The 24,025-nt window shown below is 39.1% G+C and overlaps 3 protein-coding genes across 10 annotated transcripts in view; 2 read left to right on the top strand and 1 right to left on the bottom strand.

Moving 5' to 3' along the window:
• Window positions 1-267: 267 nt before the first annotated feature.
• Window positions 268-8,108, top strand: hnrnpub (heterogeneous nuclear ribonucleoprotein Ub). 2 transcript variants are annotated; one of them, XM_048207179.1, is made up of 13 exons: window positions 268-943; window positions 2,008-2,122; window positions 3,895-3,968; window positions 4,393-4,532; window positions 4,624-4,723; window positions 4,827-4,939; window positions 5,039-5,302; window positions 5,800-5,919; window positions 5,993-6,290; window positions 6,387-6,656; window positions 6,784-7,067; window positions 7,175-7,273; window positions 7,451-8,108. In XM_048207179.1, the coding sequence occupies exons 1-13, from the start codon at window positions 484-486 to the stop codon at window positions 7,499-7,501; spliced, it is 2,388 nt and encodes a 795-aa protein (XP_048063136.1). In that variant the 5' UTR covers window positions 268-483; the 3' UTR covers window positions 7,502-8,108. The 2 variants fall into 2 exon arrangements, with proteins under 2 accessions (XP_048063136.1, XP_048063137.1); XM_048207180.1 differs by having other exon boundaries at window positions 270-916.
• Window positions 8,109-9,068: 960 nt separating this feature from the next.
• Window positions 9,069-15,059, bottom strand: lft1 (lefty1). Of its 2 annotated transcripts, none has more exons than XM_048207181.1 (5): window positions 12,618-15,059; window positions 11,242-11,648; window positions 10,816-11,059; window positions 10,459-10,698; window positions 9,069-10,282 (listed from the first exon to the last, which is right to left on the bottom strand). In XM_048207181.1, exons 1-5 carry the CDS (start codon window positions 12,839-12,841, stop codon window positions 9,958-9,960), a joined length of 1,440 nt encoding a protein of 479 aa, XP_048063138.1. In that variant the 5' UTR covers window positions 12,842-15,059; the 3' UTR covers window positions 9,069-9,957. The 2 variants fall into 2 exon arrangements, with proteins under 2 accessions (XP_048063138.1, XP_048063139.1); XM_048207182.1 differs by having other exon boundaries at window positions 11,242-11,712; window positions 12,618-15,056.
• A 171-nt stretch (window positions 15,060-15,230) lies between these two features.
• Window positions 15,231-24,025, top strand: part of cdc42bpab (CDC42 binding protein kinase alpha (DMPK-like) b) — a 77,639-nt gene continuing 68,844 nt past the window's right edge. For 2 of the 6 annotated variants that reach the window (XM_048207177.1, XM_048207176.1), the window contains exon 1: window positions 15,347-16,546. In XM_048207177.1, the coding sequence (XP_048063134.1) occupies window positions 16,369-16,546 (178 nt within the window). In that variant the 5' untranslated portion in view covers window positions 15,347-16,368. The other 4 variants (XM_048207173.1, XM_048207174.1, XM_048207172.1 and 1 more) reach the window with 4 other exon arrangements.

Raw genomic sequence — 24,025 nt, forward strand, 5'->3', positions numbered from 1 at the left:
CTCAAGTAAATGTATCCCGATTTAAAGATGTTTAGATAGGCTATTTGTATTGGAAAATAAGACAAAAATACTAAGAAAGATATCCATTATTGCAATGCATGCAACATTTAATGAGATGATTTTATGAATTTAAGACTTTCTGCTCTGATTTAAGATCGTTTTAAGGCCTTAATTTGTGTAAGGGCAAATTAAAACTCGCAGAAACCTTGATTGTATGAGCCAAAATGAATAGTCTTTATGGTCGTATGCATCTACGAGGATCATTACGGTTGAGCACGCCCATGTTCCTTGTGTGCAATTGCATTGGGAGGGGTCTAGCACCTAAGGCGCCATTGAATTGTTTTGCCGGTGGACAGACGCAGAATCACCGCGGCTGTGCGCAATTCAGAGAAGCAAAGCGGCCGTCGGCTCTCTCCCTGGATTGCAATATTCTAACAATCGAGTCTTTTAGTTTTCATAGACCATCTACACTTTACCGACAACATGAGTGAAATCAACGTAAAAAAGCTTAAAGTGAACGAGTTGAAGGACGAGCTGAAGAAGCGTCAGCTTTCCGACAAGGGATTGAAGGCCGAGCTTATGGAGCGGCTGCAGGCCGCGCTCGATGCCGAGGCCCAGGCCGAAGAGGTAGACGCTGTCGCGGCAGAAGCGCCAAAAGAAAACGAGGCCGATGGAAACGGTGTTGCAGTCGAACAAGAATGCATAGGCGAAGAAGAGCCAGAGGGCGAGAGCATGGAGGCCGAGGAGCAAAATGGAGACGGTGGTGATGCTGCTGTTTTAGGTGATGGCCAGGACGACGAAATGGGCGAAGAGGAGGAGGATGGGGACGCCGGCGTGGAAATGGACAAAGCCTTCGATGAAGATGAAGAGGAGGACGACGACGACGAGATAATTGACAAAATCGACGATGAAGACGGTGAGCCTGAATCTCATCCATTAGAGGGTGAGCTTTTTGTGTTAAAAAATGGCTTTCTAGACGCCGGGAGTATCATGTTCACGTGCGCTTTGAAGCCGGTGAGATCATCGTTTAGCATACGTGGCTAACGGCTAACCGGCGGCTATTGTGTAGATAGCTAACGAGCTAATTCTGTTGGTTTCACTTTACTAGCTTGTGCTTTTCAACGTTTTCTAACTCAGTTGAGTTTAAGAATTTGGTGGTTTTTGTTTTAAGTCGTGTCAGCAAAGCTACTCAAATCACCCGCGCGAGCCTTTTGTTGTTAGTCGGTTTGTTGGCTATTGTTGATATTGAGTAACTATTAATGGTATAATTTATAGTCTAGTCTACAGCTAACGAATTTATATGCTTTATTGTAGTGTTTTGGTCGGTTTCACTTCTTTCAGAAAACGCGAATTGTCTCGCGTGAGGATCGCCTCGTTGCATGCTCATGGCGGGTCGCCCTCGAGCGGATACATAAGTTGCTCTGCACAAAAACCTTACGCTAGATAATGAAAAAGTGCGGGTATTATAGTGAAATAATATTTTCTCGGCGGGTGATACAGTTAGGTGTACTATACGATGGCGGAAAAGTACTTAGAGCCTCGAAAGAAAGGTGCATTGTGTAGTTTCGGTTCAGATTGCTAGAAGGCGCCATTTGCTTCCGTACAAGGTCAGTTCAGGATAATGTGGTGGTGTTGTTGTTGTTCAGTTATTTGTCGTCAAAGATATAAACATTGGCTGGTTAGCCAGCTACATTACGCTAAATATACAAAAAAGTATTTGTTGTGAATGCATTACATATTGTAGAGAAAAAAAAGCACTTAACACAACGAAGAGTAATTGCACCACCCACATTTTTGTCTGATCTGCTTTATGCAATCAGATCAGTGCTTGCAGTTTGAATCCTGAATGCCATAATGACATAACCAAGCAAAGTATTCTGTCTGATCAGAGGTGGTCGGTTAATTTTGTAACTCTGAAGTCCGAGCACTCCTGTCGTGTGGGCCACCCTTAAAACCCAGGGTCCAACACGTCCGGGCATTTCATTACTGTTTGTTTTATTTTCAAAGGGGATGCGGACAAAGACATCAGTGCTGATCAGAAGAATAAGAAGGGTGTTAAGAGACGCCGAGAGGAACATGGAAGGGGCTACTTTGAATTTATTGAAGAAAGCAAATACAGCCGGTAAGGATGGGAGTAATGGCCTTCATTATCCCCGAAGTGCCACTTTTAATATATATATTGGCTTTAAGTGCCAATGCCTTACCTAGAAAAATGCAACCCTCATCTACCTCTTAAAGTAAAACTTTGTTGGGGGTCATTCCAGGCTATTACAAAACACCTTACCTTCAGAAAGCTCATGAAACTACAACATTTTAAAAGTGCTCAGTTGGAAAAAACAATGGTATTGTTACACACACACTGTTGTCAGGCTGACTGTATGCGCGTGTGGCGATTCAGACAGCGACCAAAGCAATGACGATATCACAAGATGCGGCTTCTGTCATGGCGGGGGGCAGTGGCGTAGAGCTTGTATCGCACAGTGCTTCATTATGTAATGGGGCGCTTAAGTAATGGTAATGAAGCAAATTGTTGTTTCAATCTTCAGACGTTCCTTCGTCGTTTGTATTTGTGTATTTTTATTTTATTTACTTTGTATAATCTAATTCTGAAAGGTTAAATGTTATATTCTTCTGTTTTTTTGTTGTTGTTTTTTTGTTTTTGGATAAATTGTAAAGAACTGTAATGACTTCTCCTTTTAAAGTTTTTCATTTGTGGTCATCAGGTAAGTACAACCTACCATTTGCAGACTCTTGCAACTCTTCACATTGCATTAAGGAAATATTTTTACTTCTATAATGCATGTTCTTTCTCTAAGTGTGTGGTGCTAAATTCCAGACAGAATACATTAAGAATCTTCTGCCAAGGTTTTCTGAGTGAACCAATGTTTATATAGCTAATTGTCTTAGTCTCCTTCTTTCCTTTCAGCATATGGAACAAAAAAGTAAATATTTAGTGTATCTGAATTACAAATGGAGGGTCTCAAGCCTGAAAAATCTCAAGTTGTTTGATACTTTGAGTCATATTGTAGAAGCTATTTTTTTTCTAACATAGAAATTCAAGCAATATCTGATCCAGTTACCAATGTCAGCCACTGGTTTATTGAAGGGATCATCTGGACAAGGCCATCACTTGAATTTATGGGGCCTGGGGGAACTTTATAATGGTGCCAACTCCCATACTCTCAGAAATGTCAAGACTAGTTTAATGGCCCTGTTGTTACACTTGAGATGACATCTGTGGCATGCTTTTGGTTACCACGGAAAAAATTTCACCACCTCCTTCACTTTGTAAAAACAAGTGCTATAGATATACTATTCGCTGTCTACATGCTTGTTTTCTTAAAACAAATACAGATGGTCACATTTCTATTTTAGAATGGTGGATTTTGTCATGACAGCAAAATTCCACTTTCAGATGTCCCTTATAAAAACTGTTATTCTAAGTTTGCTGTATATATAAAATATTCATTTGAACCCTTTTTTGTTGTAGTCTTTTGTGTTGTCTGTATAGGCAAAGATAGGCCAAAATAGGACTTTATATAAATGCCCTTAGACCTTTTCAGACCATGACTTCATAAAACGAAAAGGGCAACACCATCTCCATGTAGCAAGACGTTGCTATTTTTTTTATTTATTTCACCAACAAGTTTTCTTTCAGGCTTCGTCATGGGGTAACCTGGTAAGCAATGATGGCCAATTTTGCATTCATAAATGTGAATTCACAAAACAGTTAAAATGTTATGAGCAGTCATTGTAAGGTAATGCAAATCTACTGTTGATGCTGCTGTGGCTATGAGGAAGGACCTCACCTGGACATGGGAAGCATGCCAATCCATCACAGTACACTTTGTCTGCTTCACTCATTGAATTAATTGCTTATTACCTCTATTTCAGGGCCAAGTCTCCCCTGCCGCCTCTGGAGGAAGAGGATGAAGAGTTTGATGACACACTGGTCTGCCTGGATCCCTGTGAGTGCTTTATATTAAAAAATGAAGATCCACCACTGTGTTCCTCATTCCAGAGTCCAGTATATCAAACACATTTTCTAAGAGAACTTTTTATAATTTAATAAACTACCAACCTATTTTAGAGTTTTATGTTGTATAGGTTTTAAATTGTTTTTATAGTTTAACTTGTTACCTGCCATAAAAATAGGCAAGGAAGCTGGCATGGTATTAAAACACCAACCAACCCTGATATGTTAAGAGCTGCACTGACCAGGGCAGCATTTCCCAAAAGCACCGTAAGCTTAAGTTGATCGTAGCTCCATTTAAACCAATGGTGCTATGATGCTTCTGGGAAACGCTACACTGGATTGTAGAAATGTGATAAACTGTTAATAAGTTGCTGTTCTTGGACTAACAAGTTCATTTAAATTTTCTGTCTCTGTAGACAATTGCGACCTTCATTTCAAAGTCTCCCGAGACCGATACAGCGCCTCCTCCCTTACCATGGAGAGTTTTGCTTACCTTTGGGCAGGTGGCCGTGCCTCTTATGGTGTAAACAAGGGCAAAGCCTGCTTTGAAATGAAGGTGAGTACTGTGGCATTTTTATGTAAACTCATGAGGAAGTGATTAATTTTGGATCAGTACATTATTTATTATTTGTCTTTTGCATTTGCAGATCACTGAGAAAATCCCTGTCAAGCATTTAAACAGCAAAAACATGGACTTCCATGATGTCCATATTGGCTGGTCCCTGGCTAATGGAAGTCTTTTGCTGGGTAAGCACAGCCAGTTACTATTTACATTGTCCCTATGTGGCCACAATGTATGATTATGTAGCCCTGTTTAATTTTTTAACACATATGATTGTTACTGTTTTAGGTGAGGAGGAGCATTCCTACTCCTATTCAGGCAAAGGGAAGAAGACTTCAAACTGTGTGACTGAAGACTATGGGGAGAGTTTTGATGAAAATGACGTCATTGGCTGCTTCATTGTAAGAAGTTTGCATCTCACTCACAATAATTGTTTTTCCCCGTTAGTTCACATTTATTCTTACGTACATTGTGGTAATTTTGTTCTTTATCTCACCTAGAATTTTGAAGCAGATGAAGTGGAGATTTCATTTTCCAAAAATGGCAAGGACCTTGGTGTGGCTTTCAAGGTCAATAAGGAGTCCTTGGCCGATCAAACCCTGTTCCCCCATGTTCTTTGCCACAACTGTGCTGTTGAGTTCAATTTCGGCCAGAACGAGACACCATTCTTCCCTCAGGTGGAGGGTTTCACCTTCCTGCAGCAAATTCCTGCAGATGTGCGTATCAGAGGACCTAAGGGACCTGAGACCAAGAAAGATTGCGAGGTACCACCCTTTCCCACTTTTTTTTTTTTTTTTCTATCTATAAACTTTGAAACATGAATAATTAAGTTATTAAATTACTTTAATTCAGCAAGGATATACTAAATTTGTTATAAAAGATTACAAAAATGCTGTTAACTTTCTATTCATCAAAGAACCCTAAAAAAAAGTTATCACGGTTTCCACAAAAACAAAGTAGCACAACTGTATTCAACATTGATAATAATAAGAAATGTTTCTTGAGTACTAAATTGGTGTATTAGATTGATTTCTAGAGAAAATTTATATTTTCCACAACAGGAATAAATTGAGTTTTAAAATATATTAATTTATTTTAAATAGTAGTAATATAATTGATTTAATATTATTACTAATAATTACTGTTTTTATTGTATTAAAAATATAAAAAATAACATTCACAACACGTGAAACAACATGAAAATGGTTAATATTTGTTGTGCATGTATTGATATGATTGTAATCACTATGTTGTTTTCAAGGTAATCGTTATGGTTGGCCTTCCTGGATCTGGAAAAACTGCTTGGGTAAAGAAACATGTTGAAGAGAACCCTGGGAAGTTCAACATCCTCAGCACCAACACCATCTTGGAGAAGATGATGGTGAGTATTTATTTTTACATTTTTGTCCAGTCTTTCTTATTTTCTTGTCTAATCTCTTTTTTTGGACTTGCAGATTGGCAGCATGAAGAGGCAAAACAAAGACACAACAAAGCTCTCGGCCATCTCTCAGCGTGCTCCCTTGTTCCTGGGCAAGTTTATTGAAATTGCAGCCCGCAAAAAGAGAAACTATATATTGGATCAGACGAATGTCTCTGCACCGGCCCAGAGAAGGAAGATGTGTCTGTTTGCTGGCTTTCAACGCAAAGCTGTAGTGATCTTCCCCACAGATGAGGCCCTTAAGGAGAGAGCTCAGAAGAAATCGGAAACCGACGGCAAAGATGTACCCGAACACGCCGTTCTAAAAATGAAAGGTAAGATGGGATGTCATATTTCTCCATTGCAAAACCAACCTCGCTTATAAAGTAAGAACATCAGGAATACAAAATTAATTTTTTTCCTCTCTACAGGTATCTACACATTGCCTGAGGTTGGAGACTGCTTCTCAGAGGTCACCTATGTGGAACTGCAGAAGGAGGAGGCTGTCAAGCTCTTGGAGCAGTACAAGGAAGAGAGTAAGAATGCTTTGCCACCAGAGAAGAAAGCCAACCAGGGATCCTTGACTCCCAGAAAGGGAGGTGGACGTGGCAAAGGGCCTAAGAACCAGTTCAGTAGAGGTGGTGGTCCAGGCCCACGTGGAGGCAGAGGTGGATTCCAGCCCCGTGGAAACTTCAGAGGATGTAAGGGGCTTTTAATGGACCAATACAAAACTTTTGTACAAGATGTGCTCTTCAGTGAGCTGCAGTTGAATCGGTTAAAATAAGTTATATTTATAATTGAAATGTTTTGGGGGTTTTTTCCTTTCAGTACCAGTACCACCTCGTGTTGGCGGTTTTAATCGCCACCCACGTGGCTATATGCCACCGCCGCCACCACCACCCGTCTACCGAGGAGGGTTCCACAGCCGAGGCAGCTTCAGCAGAGGTGGAGCCGGTGGGATGCCCAGCCGGGGAATGGCTCCCAGGGGTGGCCACATGAGGGGAGGGCACATGAGGGGCAGCAGAGGTGGAGCAATGAGCCGTGGAGGGCCTGCAAACAGAGGTAACATGCACCGCGGCGGTGGACCCAACCACAGAGGACAATTTCAGCAGGTTAGTTTGTATCTTTTTGCAACCAAATACACTAAACTTTTGAATTGTACATCTTATAAACCTTAAAGTTTGATATGGAAAGTAATTTTGAATTTTCACATTCTTAGAAATTCCGCGGTAGAGGAGGCCACCAGCAGAATCGTGGTGGTTTTGGCAACAAAAACGGGTCTTTCGCCCAAGCCTTCAACCAGAGTTGGCAACAAGGGGTGAGTACAGTTATGTATATTGTTGAGAAAGCTAATATTTTATTGGGTCACAAATGAGAGATTTTGTACACTTCCCATGAGAAATCCAACAACAGATTGGCTGTAGTTTCCAAAATATTTTATAACAAAATCAAATTGTAGTCCATTTGACTGATATAACTTTCTTTGACCCCTTAGTTCTGGAACCAGAAGCCATGGAATCAACAGTACCACCCAGGATATTACTAAGTGCACATTTGTATTAAAGACTCATGGCCTCTGTTGCACTGAGATGCACAGCCACAGAATCTCCATCCACTTTTAAGGTCCTTGTTTATTGTAATTTTTTTAAAGGAAGTCCATTTTTAAATGAGAAGCAAGTGGCAAACAAACATTCCGCCTCTGAAGTAAACAGTCTACGTTCTACATAGATGTATGATGGCTTCACTCTCTCTGAATTTTTTTTTGTAAAATGTATTTCCTCCCCCTTTTATTTTATATCACAGCTTTGATATATTGTTATATCAGGAATCACTGCATATGTCTTGCTTTGAATTTCAGGGTTGTGAATTTTATTCTGTAAAATGTCATTTTTACTCAATGTAAATTATTATTTTATTATTTTAAGTTTTTGCGTAAGTTGTAGTGTTTAAAAATCCGTACGGACCTTAATCTTTTTGACGCTTTTGTCAATAATCATTCATATTTGCTCAGCATATTTACTCATGTTCAGTGGAGTGAAAATATTGTTCTCAATTTACTATTTGCATATTCAAGTTTTTATTTTCTTTGTTAGCCCAGACTGTAACAGTTACTTCATAGGTTTGCAATAAAAGATGTGCTTGCTTTTCTATGACCTTTTTATGGCTTTTGACTGATATCTTGAGCAATCCATTTCAAAGAGCCTTTGAATGTCAATCAGATTTGTCTCTTAATTGAGCACCCGTTCTTTTATCGTCTTCCTGTCTCATAGGGCATACGGTGGAAATATTTGTAAATCGTTTTAGTTAATGTAACTTTTTAAATGCACTGCATAATTTCAAAAGTAAATTTATGCATAAAGAAGCCACAATGAAACATGTATATTCATTTGAGCTTATTTACACAATTCAGCATTGTCAACAATAACTTCATCAAAGATATTTGTGCATTAAGCTTGCTAGTACTTTTGAGTAGGATTTTGTGGCAACATTTTAAAATGGCTTTACAGAATATTTTGAGTAACCACTATATTGATCTATTTAATAATGCGACTTGCCCATTTCTGGTGCACATTTTGGACCATTTTACTACAGGAGAACATATTTCCTTTGGGATTAATTTGGCTAACGGTGGCCTTGATAACAGTTTTAGATATAACAGCCAGCACATAAGCAAATTCTTTTATATGCTAAATTCTCAAATGCATTATTGTTACATTAAGCAAGCTGTGAAATACTGCAGAGTTGAAGGTCATCAGAATTTACTAACTGATACAGCTTTTCACAATTTAAATGACTGCATTTTGATACTCATCATTCAGACCACGATAATCTCTGGAAATCACATTCACCCCATCAGTAAGACATCCTGATTTTCATCAAGACAGGCCCTTGACTTGTTTCAATTAATATATTTCTTATAAAGTGCCAAATGGCCAAAGAAAAAGGGCAGCTATTTTTGACTTAAAATTGGTGTATTTTATCATGATGTAATAGTTTAAGTGGGATTTTTTTTTTTTTTTTTTTTTTTTAAACTATACCATTTAAATTGATGTAAAGGTAACTTATTTCGGAAAGGGTTTTTTGTATGTTTTTTTTTTTTTTTTCTCTAAATGATTTCATGTGGGATGAGATAATGACCCTGTCCCTTATAAAATTAGTGGATATAGCATGGCATGAGAGATTTGTGATGATTGTTTTGCTACACAGACCTTGCTTGTGCTATTTTGAGGATGAAAAGTGACTAAATTGTACTAAAAATGTGGCATTATGTGTTATTTAGAGATGACAGGTGGAATGGTTTATGATGTTTGTATTTTGGCATTGATTTTTTTTTTAATGAAATGAATGTTAAAGTGTTTCATATTGTAAGGAAATAAATGTGTCATTAAATAATGTAATAAACCTCTTGAGATAAATTGTTTTGTTCTCTAAAGCAATTATTATGATTTTTTTTTTTTTTGTAAAACCTAACTGGACTATCAAAACCCTTTACACTGTTATTTATGTATATTTAAATAAGGATCTTGATAATTAACCCCTTTTTAAACTACAAATTGTTCTCCTTTAATAAGTGATTATTTGTGTGTGTAAACAAAAACATAACTACTAGGCTATTTACATCTGCTCTCCATGTGGCCATCTGCAAACATTGGAATATGCAAATGTTTATTTGGTTTAAGAAGAGGGAAAGTCACTAAATAAGAGGTTTCAATGAAAAATAGTTTAATTTATATTCAGTCAAAGTGTGACATATACAACAAACTCATTCTATTTACTGCTCAAAATATAAAATCTACAACTCAATCTTTTCCTTTCATATGGCATCATATACAAATGCAAAAATAAATGCATATCAATTTAGCAATATTTACAAATTTATACAAAGTGCTTGAGGTATGTCATAAAGGTTAAGTTGCCAACACCCTTTCTTAGCCTTATCCTGTAACAAAGTAGGCAACAGTGCGTCGTGATGACTGGTGGTCGATGGCAAAAATGGCATATTCATACAATTGAAATATTATCCATTGCGCATCCACACTTTTCAACAATCATGTTTGGGAATTCAGCCACTTCAATTTCAGTATAATCTCCCTTTTTTACTAAATACATCATCGGTAGCGGCGCGCTCTCCACAACCGCGCACTTTCTCTCTCCGTAACCGTAATTGCGCTTGGGCTGCCGGCAGCCGCCGTTGCATCGGAACGCCTGATACCCGGAGGGTTCGATGATCCAGTACTGGGTCCAAGTCAAGGCTCGGAAATTGATGAAGTATTTTTCCCTGCAGCACATTTCACTGTCTTTATTGGCTTCACAGTCTCCACTAGACCTGCAAAGTGAACAATAAAAGAATATTAAAACATTGAGCGTTTTAAATGAAACACATGCATTTCTTCTTTAAAACTAGAATACATTTAAGACTTTTCCACAAGGTGTAGCCTAATACAAGGTAGCCAGTCCTACTACAGAAAATAATAGAATATTAAGAAATGAAACGACGCTTACCCAAACTCCTCGAGGTTGAGGGTGTAAAGAACAAGCTCAGGTTTTCCCAGAGTGTTGTCGTTTGGATCTTGAGTTGTGAAGTGGACACACTTGGCCATCTCTGCCGCGTAACTGCCGGGTCTCTCGCCCTCGATCCACACCTCAAGGTGCATGGGCATCTCCATTCGGCTCTTCGACCAATAGTGTACCGCCTGGGTGACATCAAAGCTCTTCCAGCCGGTTTCGTGAATGGGAATCAACCTGAGGAGGTAATGGTTGTGACAATTAGCATGCATGTTCCTTAACGCCAATCAGCAGAGGAATTAACATAATGAAGAAAGAATAGGATAATGACTGTCTGTGGCCGTCTCTGCTTACCTGGAATCCACTAGTGAAGTTCGGTTTGACCCGTCTTCCAGAGGTTCCACCCAGTAGATGCTCACCCTGGCGTTGTTGACGGGCCTATGGCCCTTTCTCTCTGGGATGGAGCGCTTGTGTGGGGCTTTCTTGAACAGTTTCAGTTCTGCCATGGTCACTTCACTGTTCTCAGGGATTCTTGATGTCATCTCAAAGACCACACGTTGACGTGTCGTGTCAGAATATACAAATTCACCAGAGATGTCTGGAATAGACGAGAGCAATTTATTTATTAAAAATTACACATTTGCATTTAGCTTATTTACATGTTTATTTGCATGGCACATTTTATGCACTAAATTTTAGTATTTAATTTCAGTTTACCGGTTGTTTGTCTCTAAATAGTTATTATAAATTGTGTATTTTAATTAAGCAAATCAATCTTACCTGCATTGCCAGGGATTCCCCTCAGGATGCCGGCTAAACTGGGAAGCGAGCGCCGTTTCCTTGCGTGGTGCAGTTTCAGCATGGAAACATATTTGTTCTTAATGTGCGCTGGAATAACAAAATTCTCCAGATCCCTCTTGTGAATTTTCGGAACTTCACTAAGTCCCAGTTTCTTCAGTAGAGCCTCTTTCATGTCTTCGTGGGTGAAACCCCTCACCATCGCGAAAAGTGCTGCGCAAAGGAGGCAAGCGGCACGGATTGACGACATCTTCAATGTGAAGGTGCAGGAGAAGCTCTGAGTCTGTGCTGCTGTTCGCGGGCTGAAATGAATGTGCTTTGACAGCGGCCCGTCCTTATATGTACCCGTAAGACCCCCAGTTGTTCGCACTTTGTCAAAGGGGTGGTGACTGACATCAGAGGGAAGGTGAAGAGGTGATACATGAAAGCCACGATTCATCGGAGAACTTTAAACTAGAATAATAATTCAAATGACCAATTTTCATTCACATAAAATAGGCTAATAATAATAATAGACTACATAATAATAACATAATTTCCTATAGATAGATTTTTGATAGATAGATAGATAGATAGATAGATAGATAGATAGATAGATAGATAGAAAGAAAGACTGGTAGATAGATAGACATACAGAAAGATAGACAGACAGATGATAGATAGATAGATAGATAGATAGATAGATAGATAGATAGATAGACTGGTAGATAGACATACAGAAAGATAGATAGATAGATAGATAGATAGACAGATTATAGATAGACAGACATACAGATAGATAGATAGATAGATAGATAGACAGACAGATTATAGATAGACAGACATACAGATAGATAGATAGATAGATAGATAGATAGATAGATAGATAGATAGACAGACAAAGACAGATTATAGATAGACAGACATACAGATAGACAGACAGACAGACAGACAGATATATAGATAGATAGACAGACAGACAGAAAGACAGAAAGACAGACAGAGACAGATAGACAGAAAGACAGACAGATTATAGATAGATAGATAGACATACAGAAAGATAGACAGATGATAGATAGACAGACATACAGACAGAAAGACATACAGATTATAGATAGATAGATAGATAGATAGACATACAGATAGATAGATTATAGACAGACAGACAGACAGATGATAGATAGACAGACAGAAAGACAGATGATAGACAGACATACAGACAGATGATAGATAGATAGATAGATAGATAGATAGATAGATAGATAGATAGATAGATAGATTGATTGATTATGCAATTTAACAAAACATGACAAGTTCTTTTTTGAAATACAAGCAATAGTTAACATAATTCTGTATGAATATCTGTATAGCTGACATACGGTGTTCTTCTTTTTACTGATGACCTTCCAGACATGGTGAACCTAGAACGCACCCTCCTTTCCAGTTTGCATGTGCACGTTGATGTAGCCCCTTGTTCCTCATGTGTACATTCCTCTGGACATTGTAAAACATTCCTAGTCTGGCAAGAGTCTGTCAGTACAGAGTTTTCAGTCCCTCTGTCTAAGCAGCCTTCTGATCGCCCTCGCTGCGGGCCCATCGTCATTGGGTGGCCTGAGGGATTAGATGTTTATTCGAAGACCACCATCCTTCTGCTTGATGCACAGATTAAAATTATTAGGCAAACAGACTGTTTAATCCAGGGCTGCAGTATGGATGTGGATTGGGAGGCTCTTCACAGGTTGGTGATTATCTGATTCCATTGCCAGATTTGCCATTCCTTGTTTGGTCACACTAACATTAGAAGAGGGGCTAGTGGCACTGAGGGCCCAGTGTCTAAGTATGTGTATTGGCCCCTCTATTTGCTCTAAGATGTCAGACAGACTAAAGGAGCTCACAGGAAGAACAGATGACAAATGACTGGCTGGAGATGGAGGCAAATTAATGCAATACAAATGCAGAATCAGACAAAAGAGCTCACTGTTTGAGCCCACAGGAGTATTACCATATCTGCTGCAAGAAATCATTAAGTAGTCATCTGTTGATATTTGGCCTAAAAAACTTCTTATATATTCTCCATATAGTTTAGAAGTAGTTTGTTTGAGCATCTGGTAATAAGTCTGGAATATGAAATGTGAATATATATATATATATATATATATATATATATATATATATATATATATATATATGATGCTATATGTTGCATTTAAAACTCTATTAACAGTCAGGTTAGTTAGATGTAAGATTAACTGCCAACAATCCTCAGTCTAGGGATCTGCTTGACTCATTTTGTACAATACACATGGTGCACGAGCAAACTGAAGTGCAGGATCCTTGTGTGATTTCTGTCAGTCTTCTGTCCTTCCCTTGTCGATTATTTTGAGGCCCTTTTGTCAATATAAGTACCATCTAATTCTCACGGGTAGTATATCCTTAATCAAAGGATGGAGGTATACGCCAATCAACAAAACATGCGCTAATTAACACCTCTCTACTACATACGAAAGACAGTCCTATTCAAACGGATCCCGCCTCGGTTTGATAAAACAACAAACAATTCTACGTCATGAAGGTAACGACTGTAAATATTGCTGAGTTGAAAACTCAGTGTTCTCCTTGTCAGTGATTAAGATCATAATCGTAAAAATAGTACATATCCTATAGGCTACAGATGCCTATGCTATATTATATAGCCTATATATTTTTTGTAAAATAGCCCATTTTAATTTAAACGTGCTTAAGGATGTTTATGTTTAAGCAAATTGTCATGGTCAGAAGAAATTAATAATTGAACGATAACTTCCTGTTCAACATTCCCTACATCCTGCCGCAGTTTGGTTCTAACATCAAATGTTTTGACATGAAAGACACGATTAGCACCTTATTAGGCTTGGTGTGGCAATTGTCAGATTGAGATTTATAGAAGAATGTTTATGAAATACGCCACCTTGAGAAGAGAAGATGTCACAAACGTCAAACGCTTTCACGTGAACAGCTGTGCTTTGACATTTTCGTTTGATGTGACAAATATGTTTTGCTACTCTATCGAACTAAACAGATTGTTTGTTTAAGGTATAGGCCTTTATTAAAAAAGTGGCATGTGACCTATAGCCTATTATATAAAAATACTAAAATTTATTTGCATCTCATTTTTACATTTTATTTGTAGACATAGCGCCACAGTTTTAGCCAGTTTTGAGAAAGCTAAATTAACATTTACAAGCGTATCTGCTACTGTAGAAACGTAAAATAAATACACGGACAATTTTAAATGTCAGAGACGCTCTTGATCAGATTTTCCACTGCAATTGCAATGCAGAATATTGGGCACAAGAGGGCGAAAGTGCTCATTTTTGTTAAGAACAACAAAGTTTCTGCACAAGAGACCTACTAAGTAAGATAAAACGTGGAAAAGAAACTTTTTTGCGTTTATTCCCATCAATATTCCACAGAAACGACTGTTTGAATGAGACACCAATCACCACCAGTTAGAATACCATGCATAAATTGCTTTTGCAAAGTATTGCATCTATTTTGTTTTACAATGTGTGTGTGTGTTTATTTTATTTTGTGAATGTAAGAGATCATTCGTGCATATAAGAATCATTTCAAGAACTTTCAAGGGGCGCATAAACCCTCTAGCCTAATAATTAAAGGGGCAGTTCACCCGAAAATAAAAATTCTGTCATCACTCACCCTCAAGTTGTTCCAAACTTGTATTTCTTTCTTCTTCTGAACACAAAAGAAGATATTTTGAAGAATATGGGCAACCAAACAGTTGATGTACCCCACTGACTTACATAGTATAGGAAAAAAAAAAAAAAAAATACTATGGAAGTCAATGGGGTCCATCAACTGTTTGAAGAAAGTAAGAAATTCATACAGATTTGGGTAAATGATGACAGATTTTTCATTTTTGGGTGAACTATCCCTTTAAGGCCCCCACATAATACACACGTAAAATGCATTAAACGTACGAGTAACCAAAAACAAGTTAGTCAAAGTGCGATAAATAGCCTAGCCGCGTTCGCCTGCAGAGGTAACCATAGCAACAGTACGTTGCTCGAGCTCTTTCCGTCACCTTCAGACGTAAGTCAACAAAAAAGTCCTGCCGTTTTCAGTTTATTATTTATTTACCACAAGGAAATAACATAACTTGGGTGTAACTTGTAATTGTTTAAATAATTAGCGCACTGCGCTAAAAGATAATTTGGGTTAAGCGAAACGAACCTCAACGGCAAATTACTGACAGAAATCCCTTAATAAGGTCGACCCCCCTGAAGGTCAGTGAATAATTGGCGGATAATTCGCGCACTGCTCTAATATACACTACTCTACTATTTCCCTCCAGCATATCCCTCCATTCCCCGCAGCAGATGCCGTGACGGTCGCCATGATGATGTCGGGTTTTGCCTGCAGCAGCAGCAGCGAGCTGTGAGAGAGAGAGAGTGAGACACACGGCGACCGGGAGCAGAGCAGGGGAAGGCAGCAGAGCAGAGTCCTCCAACGACATGAACGAGGACGCGCATTTTCAGCTCCTCGCCGCAAAGCTTCCCTCGACAAGTGCATATCGCGTAACCGTTTTCGAACCCAAGGCTTGCTCTCTCCGCCAGCGTTTTGTATATACGAAGATAGGAATTTAAAGGAAAAATAGCTTGCTAAGGCTTTCGCAGTCCTGCCAGAGGAGGGGCATATGGGGCTTTGTAGCAATGCAGATCCCGTGCTGCTGATGCGCTTTTGTTACTGCATTATGGATAACCACAGATATCATCATATCTCAGGGGATTGCTTTAAACTTTTTTGGTGATTCTTTTGTGAAGTGTCCTTCAAAGGAGAAGCTGAAATCGGGAATACATAAGCTTAGGTTTATATACGTCAAATCCACCGGCCAGGGCAGGGTCGATGGCTGTAAGTTCTATGCATCTAAGGACTGCGAATTCATGATGTTGTGGATTGATATGGACGCATCGGTACGAGAGGGACCATGATTGACCCCCTTAAGCTCGACTATATTTTTTGAGCCTTTAAGTTTTTCGGAGCAATCACTCAAGTGTGCCACTGGCCGGTCCCATTTGCTACCGTGGGAGCAAATACTAACCATACTGTGAGGCATCAGCACCATTCGAAACCATGTCTGGAGAGGTGCGTTTGAAGAAGCTGGAGAAACTGGTTCTAGATGGCCCATCTCAGTCCAGCGGCCAGTGCTTTAGCGTGGAGACCTTGTTGGATGTTCTTGTCTGCCTTTACGATGAGTGCAATAATTCTCCCCTCAGAAGAGAGAAAAACGTCCTGGAGTTCCTAGACTGGGGTAAGACACATTTCATGCATTGCACGCCTTGTCTTTCACTCGTCCCGCACGTCAGTTGTTTGGCGAGTGACATGCGAGAGGCAAACAAACTATTGTTTTATTGTCTGACGTTAGCCAGCTGCTTAACGGACAAAGTTGCTGTACGGAATTGAGTTGTTTTCGAGGGGGACAGAAATGAAGATGACATCATCTCTAGACTGGTTTGTGCATGAATGTGGAATGTGAAGCTCACCTTAATGAGTCTCTCTGCTTACTGCTGAAACAAGGTGAATACAGTGCAGAGGGCTTTCATTTTGACATGGGCCACAAATAAACAAACTAATTTATTTATGGCATATGTGCATGTTCACCAGCAGAATAGCATGTGTATTCTTTCTCTTATGTATAATTTTCAGGCAGTAGCTAAAGGTGTACTCGGTAATTGTTTGCTAAATTGCTAAAGTTTTACAAATGATGAAGAATCCAGAACACTCTGTCTTCTAGAAAAAGCTGTTTTATATGTATAATGTGTGTGTGTGTGTGTGTGTGTGTGTGTGTATACCTAAGGAACTTTACAAACACAACATAACTGTTTATTTTAAGTGTAATTTCCTTTTATGACCCTCATATTTTTTATGGTTACATACATGGTTGAATTACCACCATGTATGAAATGTACTATATATATATAAACTTGCCTTGCTTAACATGATTGATGGTATGGATCAGCATGCAGTTAAGGGTTAGTTCACCCAAAAATGAAAATTCATTAGTCATTAATTACTCACCCTCATGTCGTTCCACACCCGCAAGACCTTCGTTCATCTTCGGAACACAAATTAAGATATTTTCGACGAAATCCGAGAGGTATATGACTCGTCCATAGACAGCAATATAATCAACATTTTCAAGGTCCAGAAAGCTACTAAAGACATTGTTAAAACAGTTGACGTGACTGCAGTGGTTCAACGTTAATTTTATAAAGTGACGAGAATACTTTGTGCGCAAAAACAGAACAAAAATAACAACTTTATTCAACAATCTCTTCTCTTCCCTGTCATTGTCCTTATGCAGTTGACGCAGTAAGCACAGTGAAGGATCCGTGTTTACGTCTGAATGCTGGCTCAGTATTGGCCAAAGCTGATCACGTGAGCAGCACAACGCATTCGTGTAATGCTTACGCAGGAGCCGGCCCAGAGTCCTGCACGCGGACAGGTACCCGACCCAAATTTTATGTAACAGGTGGAATAATATTTACGTGTTGGGTGCGGTGCGGGTCGGACGCGCGGTAGGCACGGGCGGACTGCGGGTGCAATAGCCAAGAATATTTTAACTCAATTCAGTGCATTTGACAGCTGCTTTCAAATGGTCCCGTGCTTACTTGTGTACATGATCTGTCTGTAGACCGTTAAAGGCTTACAGCACGATTTGCAACGCTGAGCATTGTAGCCAATCACGCTGCACCTGATTGAAAGCTTATAGTGATTATAGTAAAGGAACACTCCACTTTTTTTGAAAATAGTCTAATTTTCCACCTCCCCTAGAGTTAAACAGTTGAGTTTTACCGTTTTTGAATCCATTCAGCCTCATCTCCGGGTCTGGCGGTACCACTTTTAGCATAGCTTAGCATAGTTCATTGAATCTGATTAGACCGTTAGCATCTCGCTCAAAAATGACCAAAGAGTTTCAGTATTTTTCCTATTTAAAACTTGACTCTTCTGTAGTTACATCGTGTACTAAGACCGACGGAAAATGAAAAGTTGCGTTTTTCTAGGCTGATATGGCTAGGGACTATACTCTCATTCCGGCGTAATAAACAAGGAACTTTCCTGCAGTACCATGGGTGCAGCAGGCGCAATGATAGTATGCTCCCCCTGTGACCCCCTGCTTGCACAGGGAGCGTGTAAAATCATATTGGCATTTTGACGTAGAACCTGGAAGCGCTGAACCTAAACAACCTATGAGAGTGACACAGAAGAGAAGATATTGTTGAAGTCGTTAATTTTGTTGTGGTTTTGCACACAAAAAGTATTCTCATCGCTTCATAAAATTAACATTGATCCACTGCAGTCACGTCGACTGTTTTAACGATGTCTTTAGTACCTTTCTGGACCTTGATAGTGGTGATTATATTGCTGTCTATGGACCAAATGGATCAAATTTGTGTTCTGAAGATGAACGAAGGTCTTACAGGTTTGGAACAACATAAGGGTGAGTAATTAATGACAGAATTTACATTTTTGGGTGAACTAACCCTTTAGTAAACAAACGTCATGAATCCAGGCCGATATGTGTTAGTATCATGTCCAAAATCTATTGAAACGAATAAGATGCTATATGTAACTAAAACCCTACTGAATGGACTTTTAAGGCAAATAGGCCAACTTTTATGGGGGCAGAGTCCATCCTGCATCTGTAAATGATCTAATTGCTAGTTTAAAATCGAGCAGAATGAACAGCCATCTACCTCTGGAGAAAAGTTTGGCTTAACTGTCATGTTATGTAACTTTCTAAGAAATTAATAGAATGCAACAAACAGCATGGGTTTAAATTCGTTGACCATCGCCTGAACGCAGTGCCAATTCACAGCACAGTCCCTACTTAGTTGGTTGTTTTGTTTACAATCCTCTGGTCCTTTTATTTGAATGAAAATGCAAATCAAACTTGCCATCAAGCAACTTAGGCCCGTAAAGGGGACAGTGCTGGTCAGTGTTGTCGCACACTGGTCAGGACATTTTTGAGATTATTGTGATTTGAGCTATTGTGCGTCATTGTGCATGTGTGCTTATGCGAAAAAGTGTAAGTGCCCTTTTCCTGTGGGGAGTCTCAGTAGGGCAGCGTCAGGAAACTCCACTGAGCCGCTGGACACATGATGTCATACGGGGAAACGGCTGTGCATTGTGTTTGTCCTCTTTGTGGACTTGACTATTTAAAGACTGACTGGATAGGTCACTCAGTCATGAGCTCATTAGCACACACTCACTCTTTCATTCACATTTCAATGTGACAGTCATTGGAACTGAGACCAAAGTCGCAGTTTATTGTCACCAAGGTCAAAGTTAGCTTCACAAGGGACTTCGTGTTTTACGTTTTTGTGACACACTAACACAATTTTACGCCATTCATATTTCAAAAAGGCGGCTGGAAGTCCGGCGAAAGGGAATAAGGGGATAAATTTGGCTGGTTGCTCTGGTTTTCCTCAGCGTCTGAGGGCAGTTCATAATAAACACTATTACTAGGAGGACGCATCAACCACTTATGGTTTAGATACGGGCAGTGATGAGTATTCCACATTCAGCGTTGATGGATAATTGGAGCCTTGAGGCTGCCACAATGTACTACAACATAATGAGAATCACATGTATGTTGGGACAAGGCCGCTAAGTTGCAATTATATGCGAAACCCCCTGGAATGTCCCAGGCCTCCAGAGAAATGTATGCATAACCTTACGAGACACATAATGAATGATTCGTTCGCATTTCCTTTCCTTCCCTACCATTGCCAACCAAGTCTAGACCAGTGACCTAAAGCCATATTGTATTGTTCTGATTGTTTTTTTTCATTGTGAAAGAGTGAATTCATGCAGACTCCCTGGGCTTTTTACTGAAATGGATCTAGGGCCACTTGGCAAAGATGCTTACATACTTTAGCTTTTCATTCTTTTCCTCTTTACTGGCCGTAGAAGATTGGAGGCAGCTTGGGAAATGGTTTGACGGGGTTTCCCACATGATACATTCGTTAACCAGTGCAGTGTGTTAAACAGGTATTCCCTCTCTGCGTTCCAAAACCCACTGTCAATACAAAATCAAATTGGATCAATGCCCATGTGGAATCCTTGACCAGTGAAAAATATGTTCAGGCTTTTTTCATGTACACACAAGTACTTATCATGGTTGATTTGACATGGTGCTGTGGTAATATTGTGGTATTAATTGAATTTCCTTGGTATATACATTGTTATTTTAATTAATTGAAAAGTGGTGTCATTGGACATGTGGCCAATATTTCACAGTCCATTGTGTATCCTGCTAAAATGCAAAGCATGCCAGAAATGAGCTGCTCCACACTAAGGTGTAAGACCAATGCCAAACTCCCAAAATAACGCCTCAGCAATGCAGAGATCTGGATGCATTGTTCCTCCCTGTCACATGATGTTTCTCCTGCGGAGGGCTTGGCTCGGATCGCTCGGCTGTAATAGTATGGTTTAAAGCCAAAGAATTCACCTCTTCTCCCTCATCCGTCTCCATTCCCACTCTGGTCCCTCATTCCAGCACACCCTCCAGCACAGTCAAACAGGAACATCTTATTTAGTGCTAACATTATACACTTAGACACCCGCCCATGCCTGAAGCTGTGGCATGCACACACATATATGGGAAGAGAGATGTTTTTGTCATTGTATATGTATTGTAATGCATTTTAGACACATGTTTAGGGTGTTTCGCTAATAGAGATCTGTTATTGGAGATAACACTCAGTAGCCAGATAGCCAGTGCTGCAGTGCATTGGTGCTCTGAGACCCTCCTTGTACACTGTAGATGAAGAATTGCTGCACTCTGCTCAGACTAAGGCCAGATTTGCATGGAAGTGCTGACTCAGAGTTATAGCTCTTTGCTGCTCTGATGTGCAGTGTGAAGAGGCTCATACGACAGCCGATTGATTTATATGCTCTGTCGCCGTTCTCTTTGTTTGTCTTCCTCTTAATGCATCCTATTTCTTGATTGGCGAGCATCTAAGTCAGTCTGCCAGTATGCCAGCTTCAGCAGAGGAAAATAACAGACACCCCCAGTTTTATTTGCCATTTGACATCTAAGTAAACCATTGGTGGCAGGTGACAGTTGATCATGTTGTAAACAAAAGCGAAATTCTACACAGTCTGCAGCTGTGTAAGTGTAATGTGGATGGATTTAATATAACCCAGTTCTGTTTCCTTAAAGCAATTGTTTTTGTCATCATTTACTCACCTTCAGCATTTCAAAACAACATTGGACCCCATTGACTTTCATTGTAAAGACAAAAAAAACCCCTTATACTTTTTGTGTTGCACAGAAGAAAGTCTTAAAGGTTTGATTAAAACTAAAAACAGTAATTAAAGCTGCAGTCCTTAAGTTTTGCCTCTTTGTCGCCACTCGCCATCTCTGTTTGAAACCTGCAATTGCAGTTATTGCGGAATTATCATCTTTACGTGGGTTGTGCATCGGCATGGCTCCTCAGCGTGGATGAATCTAATGTTTGCTGTCAGTCACCGCACCGGTGGATACTGTACTCCGGAATCACAGATTGTACGGGGAACAAGTATGACAAAAGTAAGAATTTGAAAAAAATAACAACATCAGCATTGCGTGACTATGTGTATTTAGTGTGTATTAGTGTTACCTGTAGATTTAAAGGTGCCCAAGAATGCTTTTTCACAAGATGTAATATAAGTCTAAGGTGTCTCCTGAATGTGTCTGTGAAGTTTCAGCTCAAAATACCCCATAGATTTTTTTTAAATAAATTTTTTAAACTGCCTATTTTGGGGCATCATTAACTATACCCTGATTTTGGCAGCGCCGCCCCTTTAAATCGCCTGCTCCCTGCCACACGAGCTCTCGACTATATTACAGTGCATTTACAAAGTTCACACAGCTGATATAACCCTCAAATGGATCTTTACAAGATGTTCGTCATGCATGCTGTATGCATGCTTCCAATTATGTGAGTAAAGTATTTATTTTGATGTTTATGTTTGATTCTGTATGAGTTTGAGGCTATGCTCTGTGGCTAACGGCTAATGCTACACTGTTGGAGAGATTTATAAAGAATGAAGTTGTGTTTATGCCTTATACAGACTGCACGTTTAAAAATGAAAATAGCGACGGCTCTTGTCTCCATGAATACAGTAAGAAACGATGGTAACTTTAACCACATTTAACAGTACATTAGCAACATGCTAATGAAACATTTAGAAAGACAATTTACAAATATCACTAAAAATATCATGCTATCATGGATCATGTCAGTTATTATTGCTCCATCTGCCATTTTTCGCTGTTGTTCTTGCTGGCTTACCTTGTCTGTGCACAGATCCAGACGTTAATACTGCCTTTCCTTGTCTAATGCCTTGAACATGGGCTGGCATATATGCAAATATTGGGGGCGTACATATTAATGATCCCGACTGTTACGTAACAGTCGGTGTTATGTTGAGATCCGGGTGTTTTCCGGAAGTCTTTTAAACAAATGAGATTTATATAAGGAGGAAGCCATGAGGTAACTCATTGTATGTCTTTTCCATGTACTGAACTCTTGTTATTTAACTATGCCAAGATAAATTCAATTTTTGATTCTAGGGCACCTTTAAATTTCTGTACAGTCTAATCTCTAATGTTAATTTGACATACCATACAATCCGCCATCAAAATGATAAGTTTAATTATTGCAGCTGCTGTGAGAGAAGGCTTTATGTAAACAGACGTGACTTAATGACGCAAAGACAAGTGGCGGCATGCTCGATTTTTCCAGTGAAAACCCACCAGTACCAACTGAATTATAAAACATTATTACAAGTTTACCATTATGAATCGGACTAAGGTAAGGAGATAGTTTTGAGCATTAGCTGGTTATGTACTTGCTCAATAATTCATTTTGGATCATTTTTAACCAAAAAAAGTTATGGACAGCAGTTTTAATATAAAATAAATGGATCCAATTTGGATCCCAATTGTATTACTTTAAGGGCATAGTTCACCAAAAATGAAATTTGTCCTCATTTACTCACCTTCAACATTGCAAAACAACATTGGACCACATTGACTTTCATTCAATGAAAAAAAACAAAAACAAAACACAGACCTTTTCAAAATATATTTTGTGTTCCACAGAAGAAATATCAGGTCCTTCAGGTATTTAATTTTTTTTTTTTTTTTTGTGAACTATCCCTTTAAATAGAGGTTAATTTGAATAAAATTAATGAATATAATATGGAACCTTTGGTTCTTGGTTTTTCTTCATTCATGTATTTCTTTCAACAGGAAAAAAAAAGATCAAAATCAAAAATTTTAGCTGAGGACCTTTGGTTGAATAGACACAGAATGACCCAGTTATTTCTTCAGCAGAACACAAAAGTAGATATTTTGTATAATGTTCCAGCTGATTTCGCTCATACAATTAAAGTCAGTGGGGTAAAAAACAACAATTGATTTCATTGAAATACATTGAGATGTTTTTGAAAAATATCTTTCATTGCGTTCTGCAGAAGAAAGTAAGTCATGCCGGTTTGGAAAAACATGAGGGTGAGTAAATGATGACAGATTTTTTGTTTTCTGTGAAATATTCCTATAAATATGGGATAGTTTTGTGATAAACAAAATGGTTGGCAACTTTAGTAGCAGTGCAGATCATCCAGTGTCCTCTGACATTGCTGACCGACTAATGCTGCATCACTTGGCCTTACTCTGTGCTACTTTCCTGATTTATGTGCCTGAATACTTTGTGTGCGTGTGTATTTTTGGTGTATG

The sequence above is a fragment of the Megalobrama amblycephala genome, linkage group LG11 (genome assembly GCF_018812025.1).
Source record: "Megalobrama amblycephala isolate DHTTF-2021 linkage group LG11, ASM1881202v1, whole genome shotgun sequence".
In the NCBI taxonomy this organism is placed as follows: domain Eukaryota; kingdom Metazoa; phylum Chordata; class Actinopteri; order Cypriniformes; family Xenocyprididae; genus Megalobrama; species Megalobrama amblycephala.

Bases quoted from the DNA above. Each gene is read 5' to 3' on its own strand.
- hnrnpub (XM_048207179.1), top strand. From the start codon at position 484: ATGAGTGAAATCAACGTAAAAAAGCTTAAAGTGAACGAGTTGAAGGAC. The intron at 7,068-7,174 runs GTTAGTTTGTAT...TCACATTCTTAG, and splicing joins ACAGAGGACAATTTCAGCAG to AAATTCCGCGGTAGAGGAGG. The intron at 7,274-7,450 runs GTGAGTACAGTT...TTGACCCCTTAG, and splicing joins ACCAGAGTTGGCAACAAGGG to TTCTGGAACCAGAAGCCATG.
- lft1 (XM_048207181.1), bottom strand. From the start codon at position 12,841: ATGACGATGGGCCCGCAGCGAGGGCGATCAGAAGGCTGCTTAGACAGA. The intron at 10,699-10,815 runs GTAAGCAGAGAC...TTACCTCCTCAG, and splicing joins ACTTCACTAGTGGATTCCAG to GTTGATTCCCATTCACGAAA. The intron at 10,283-10,458 runs GTAAGCGTCGTT...TTCACTTTGCAG, and splicing joins CTCAACCTCGAGGAGTTTGG to GTCTAGTGGAGACTGTGAAG.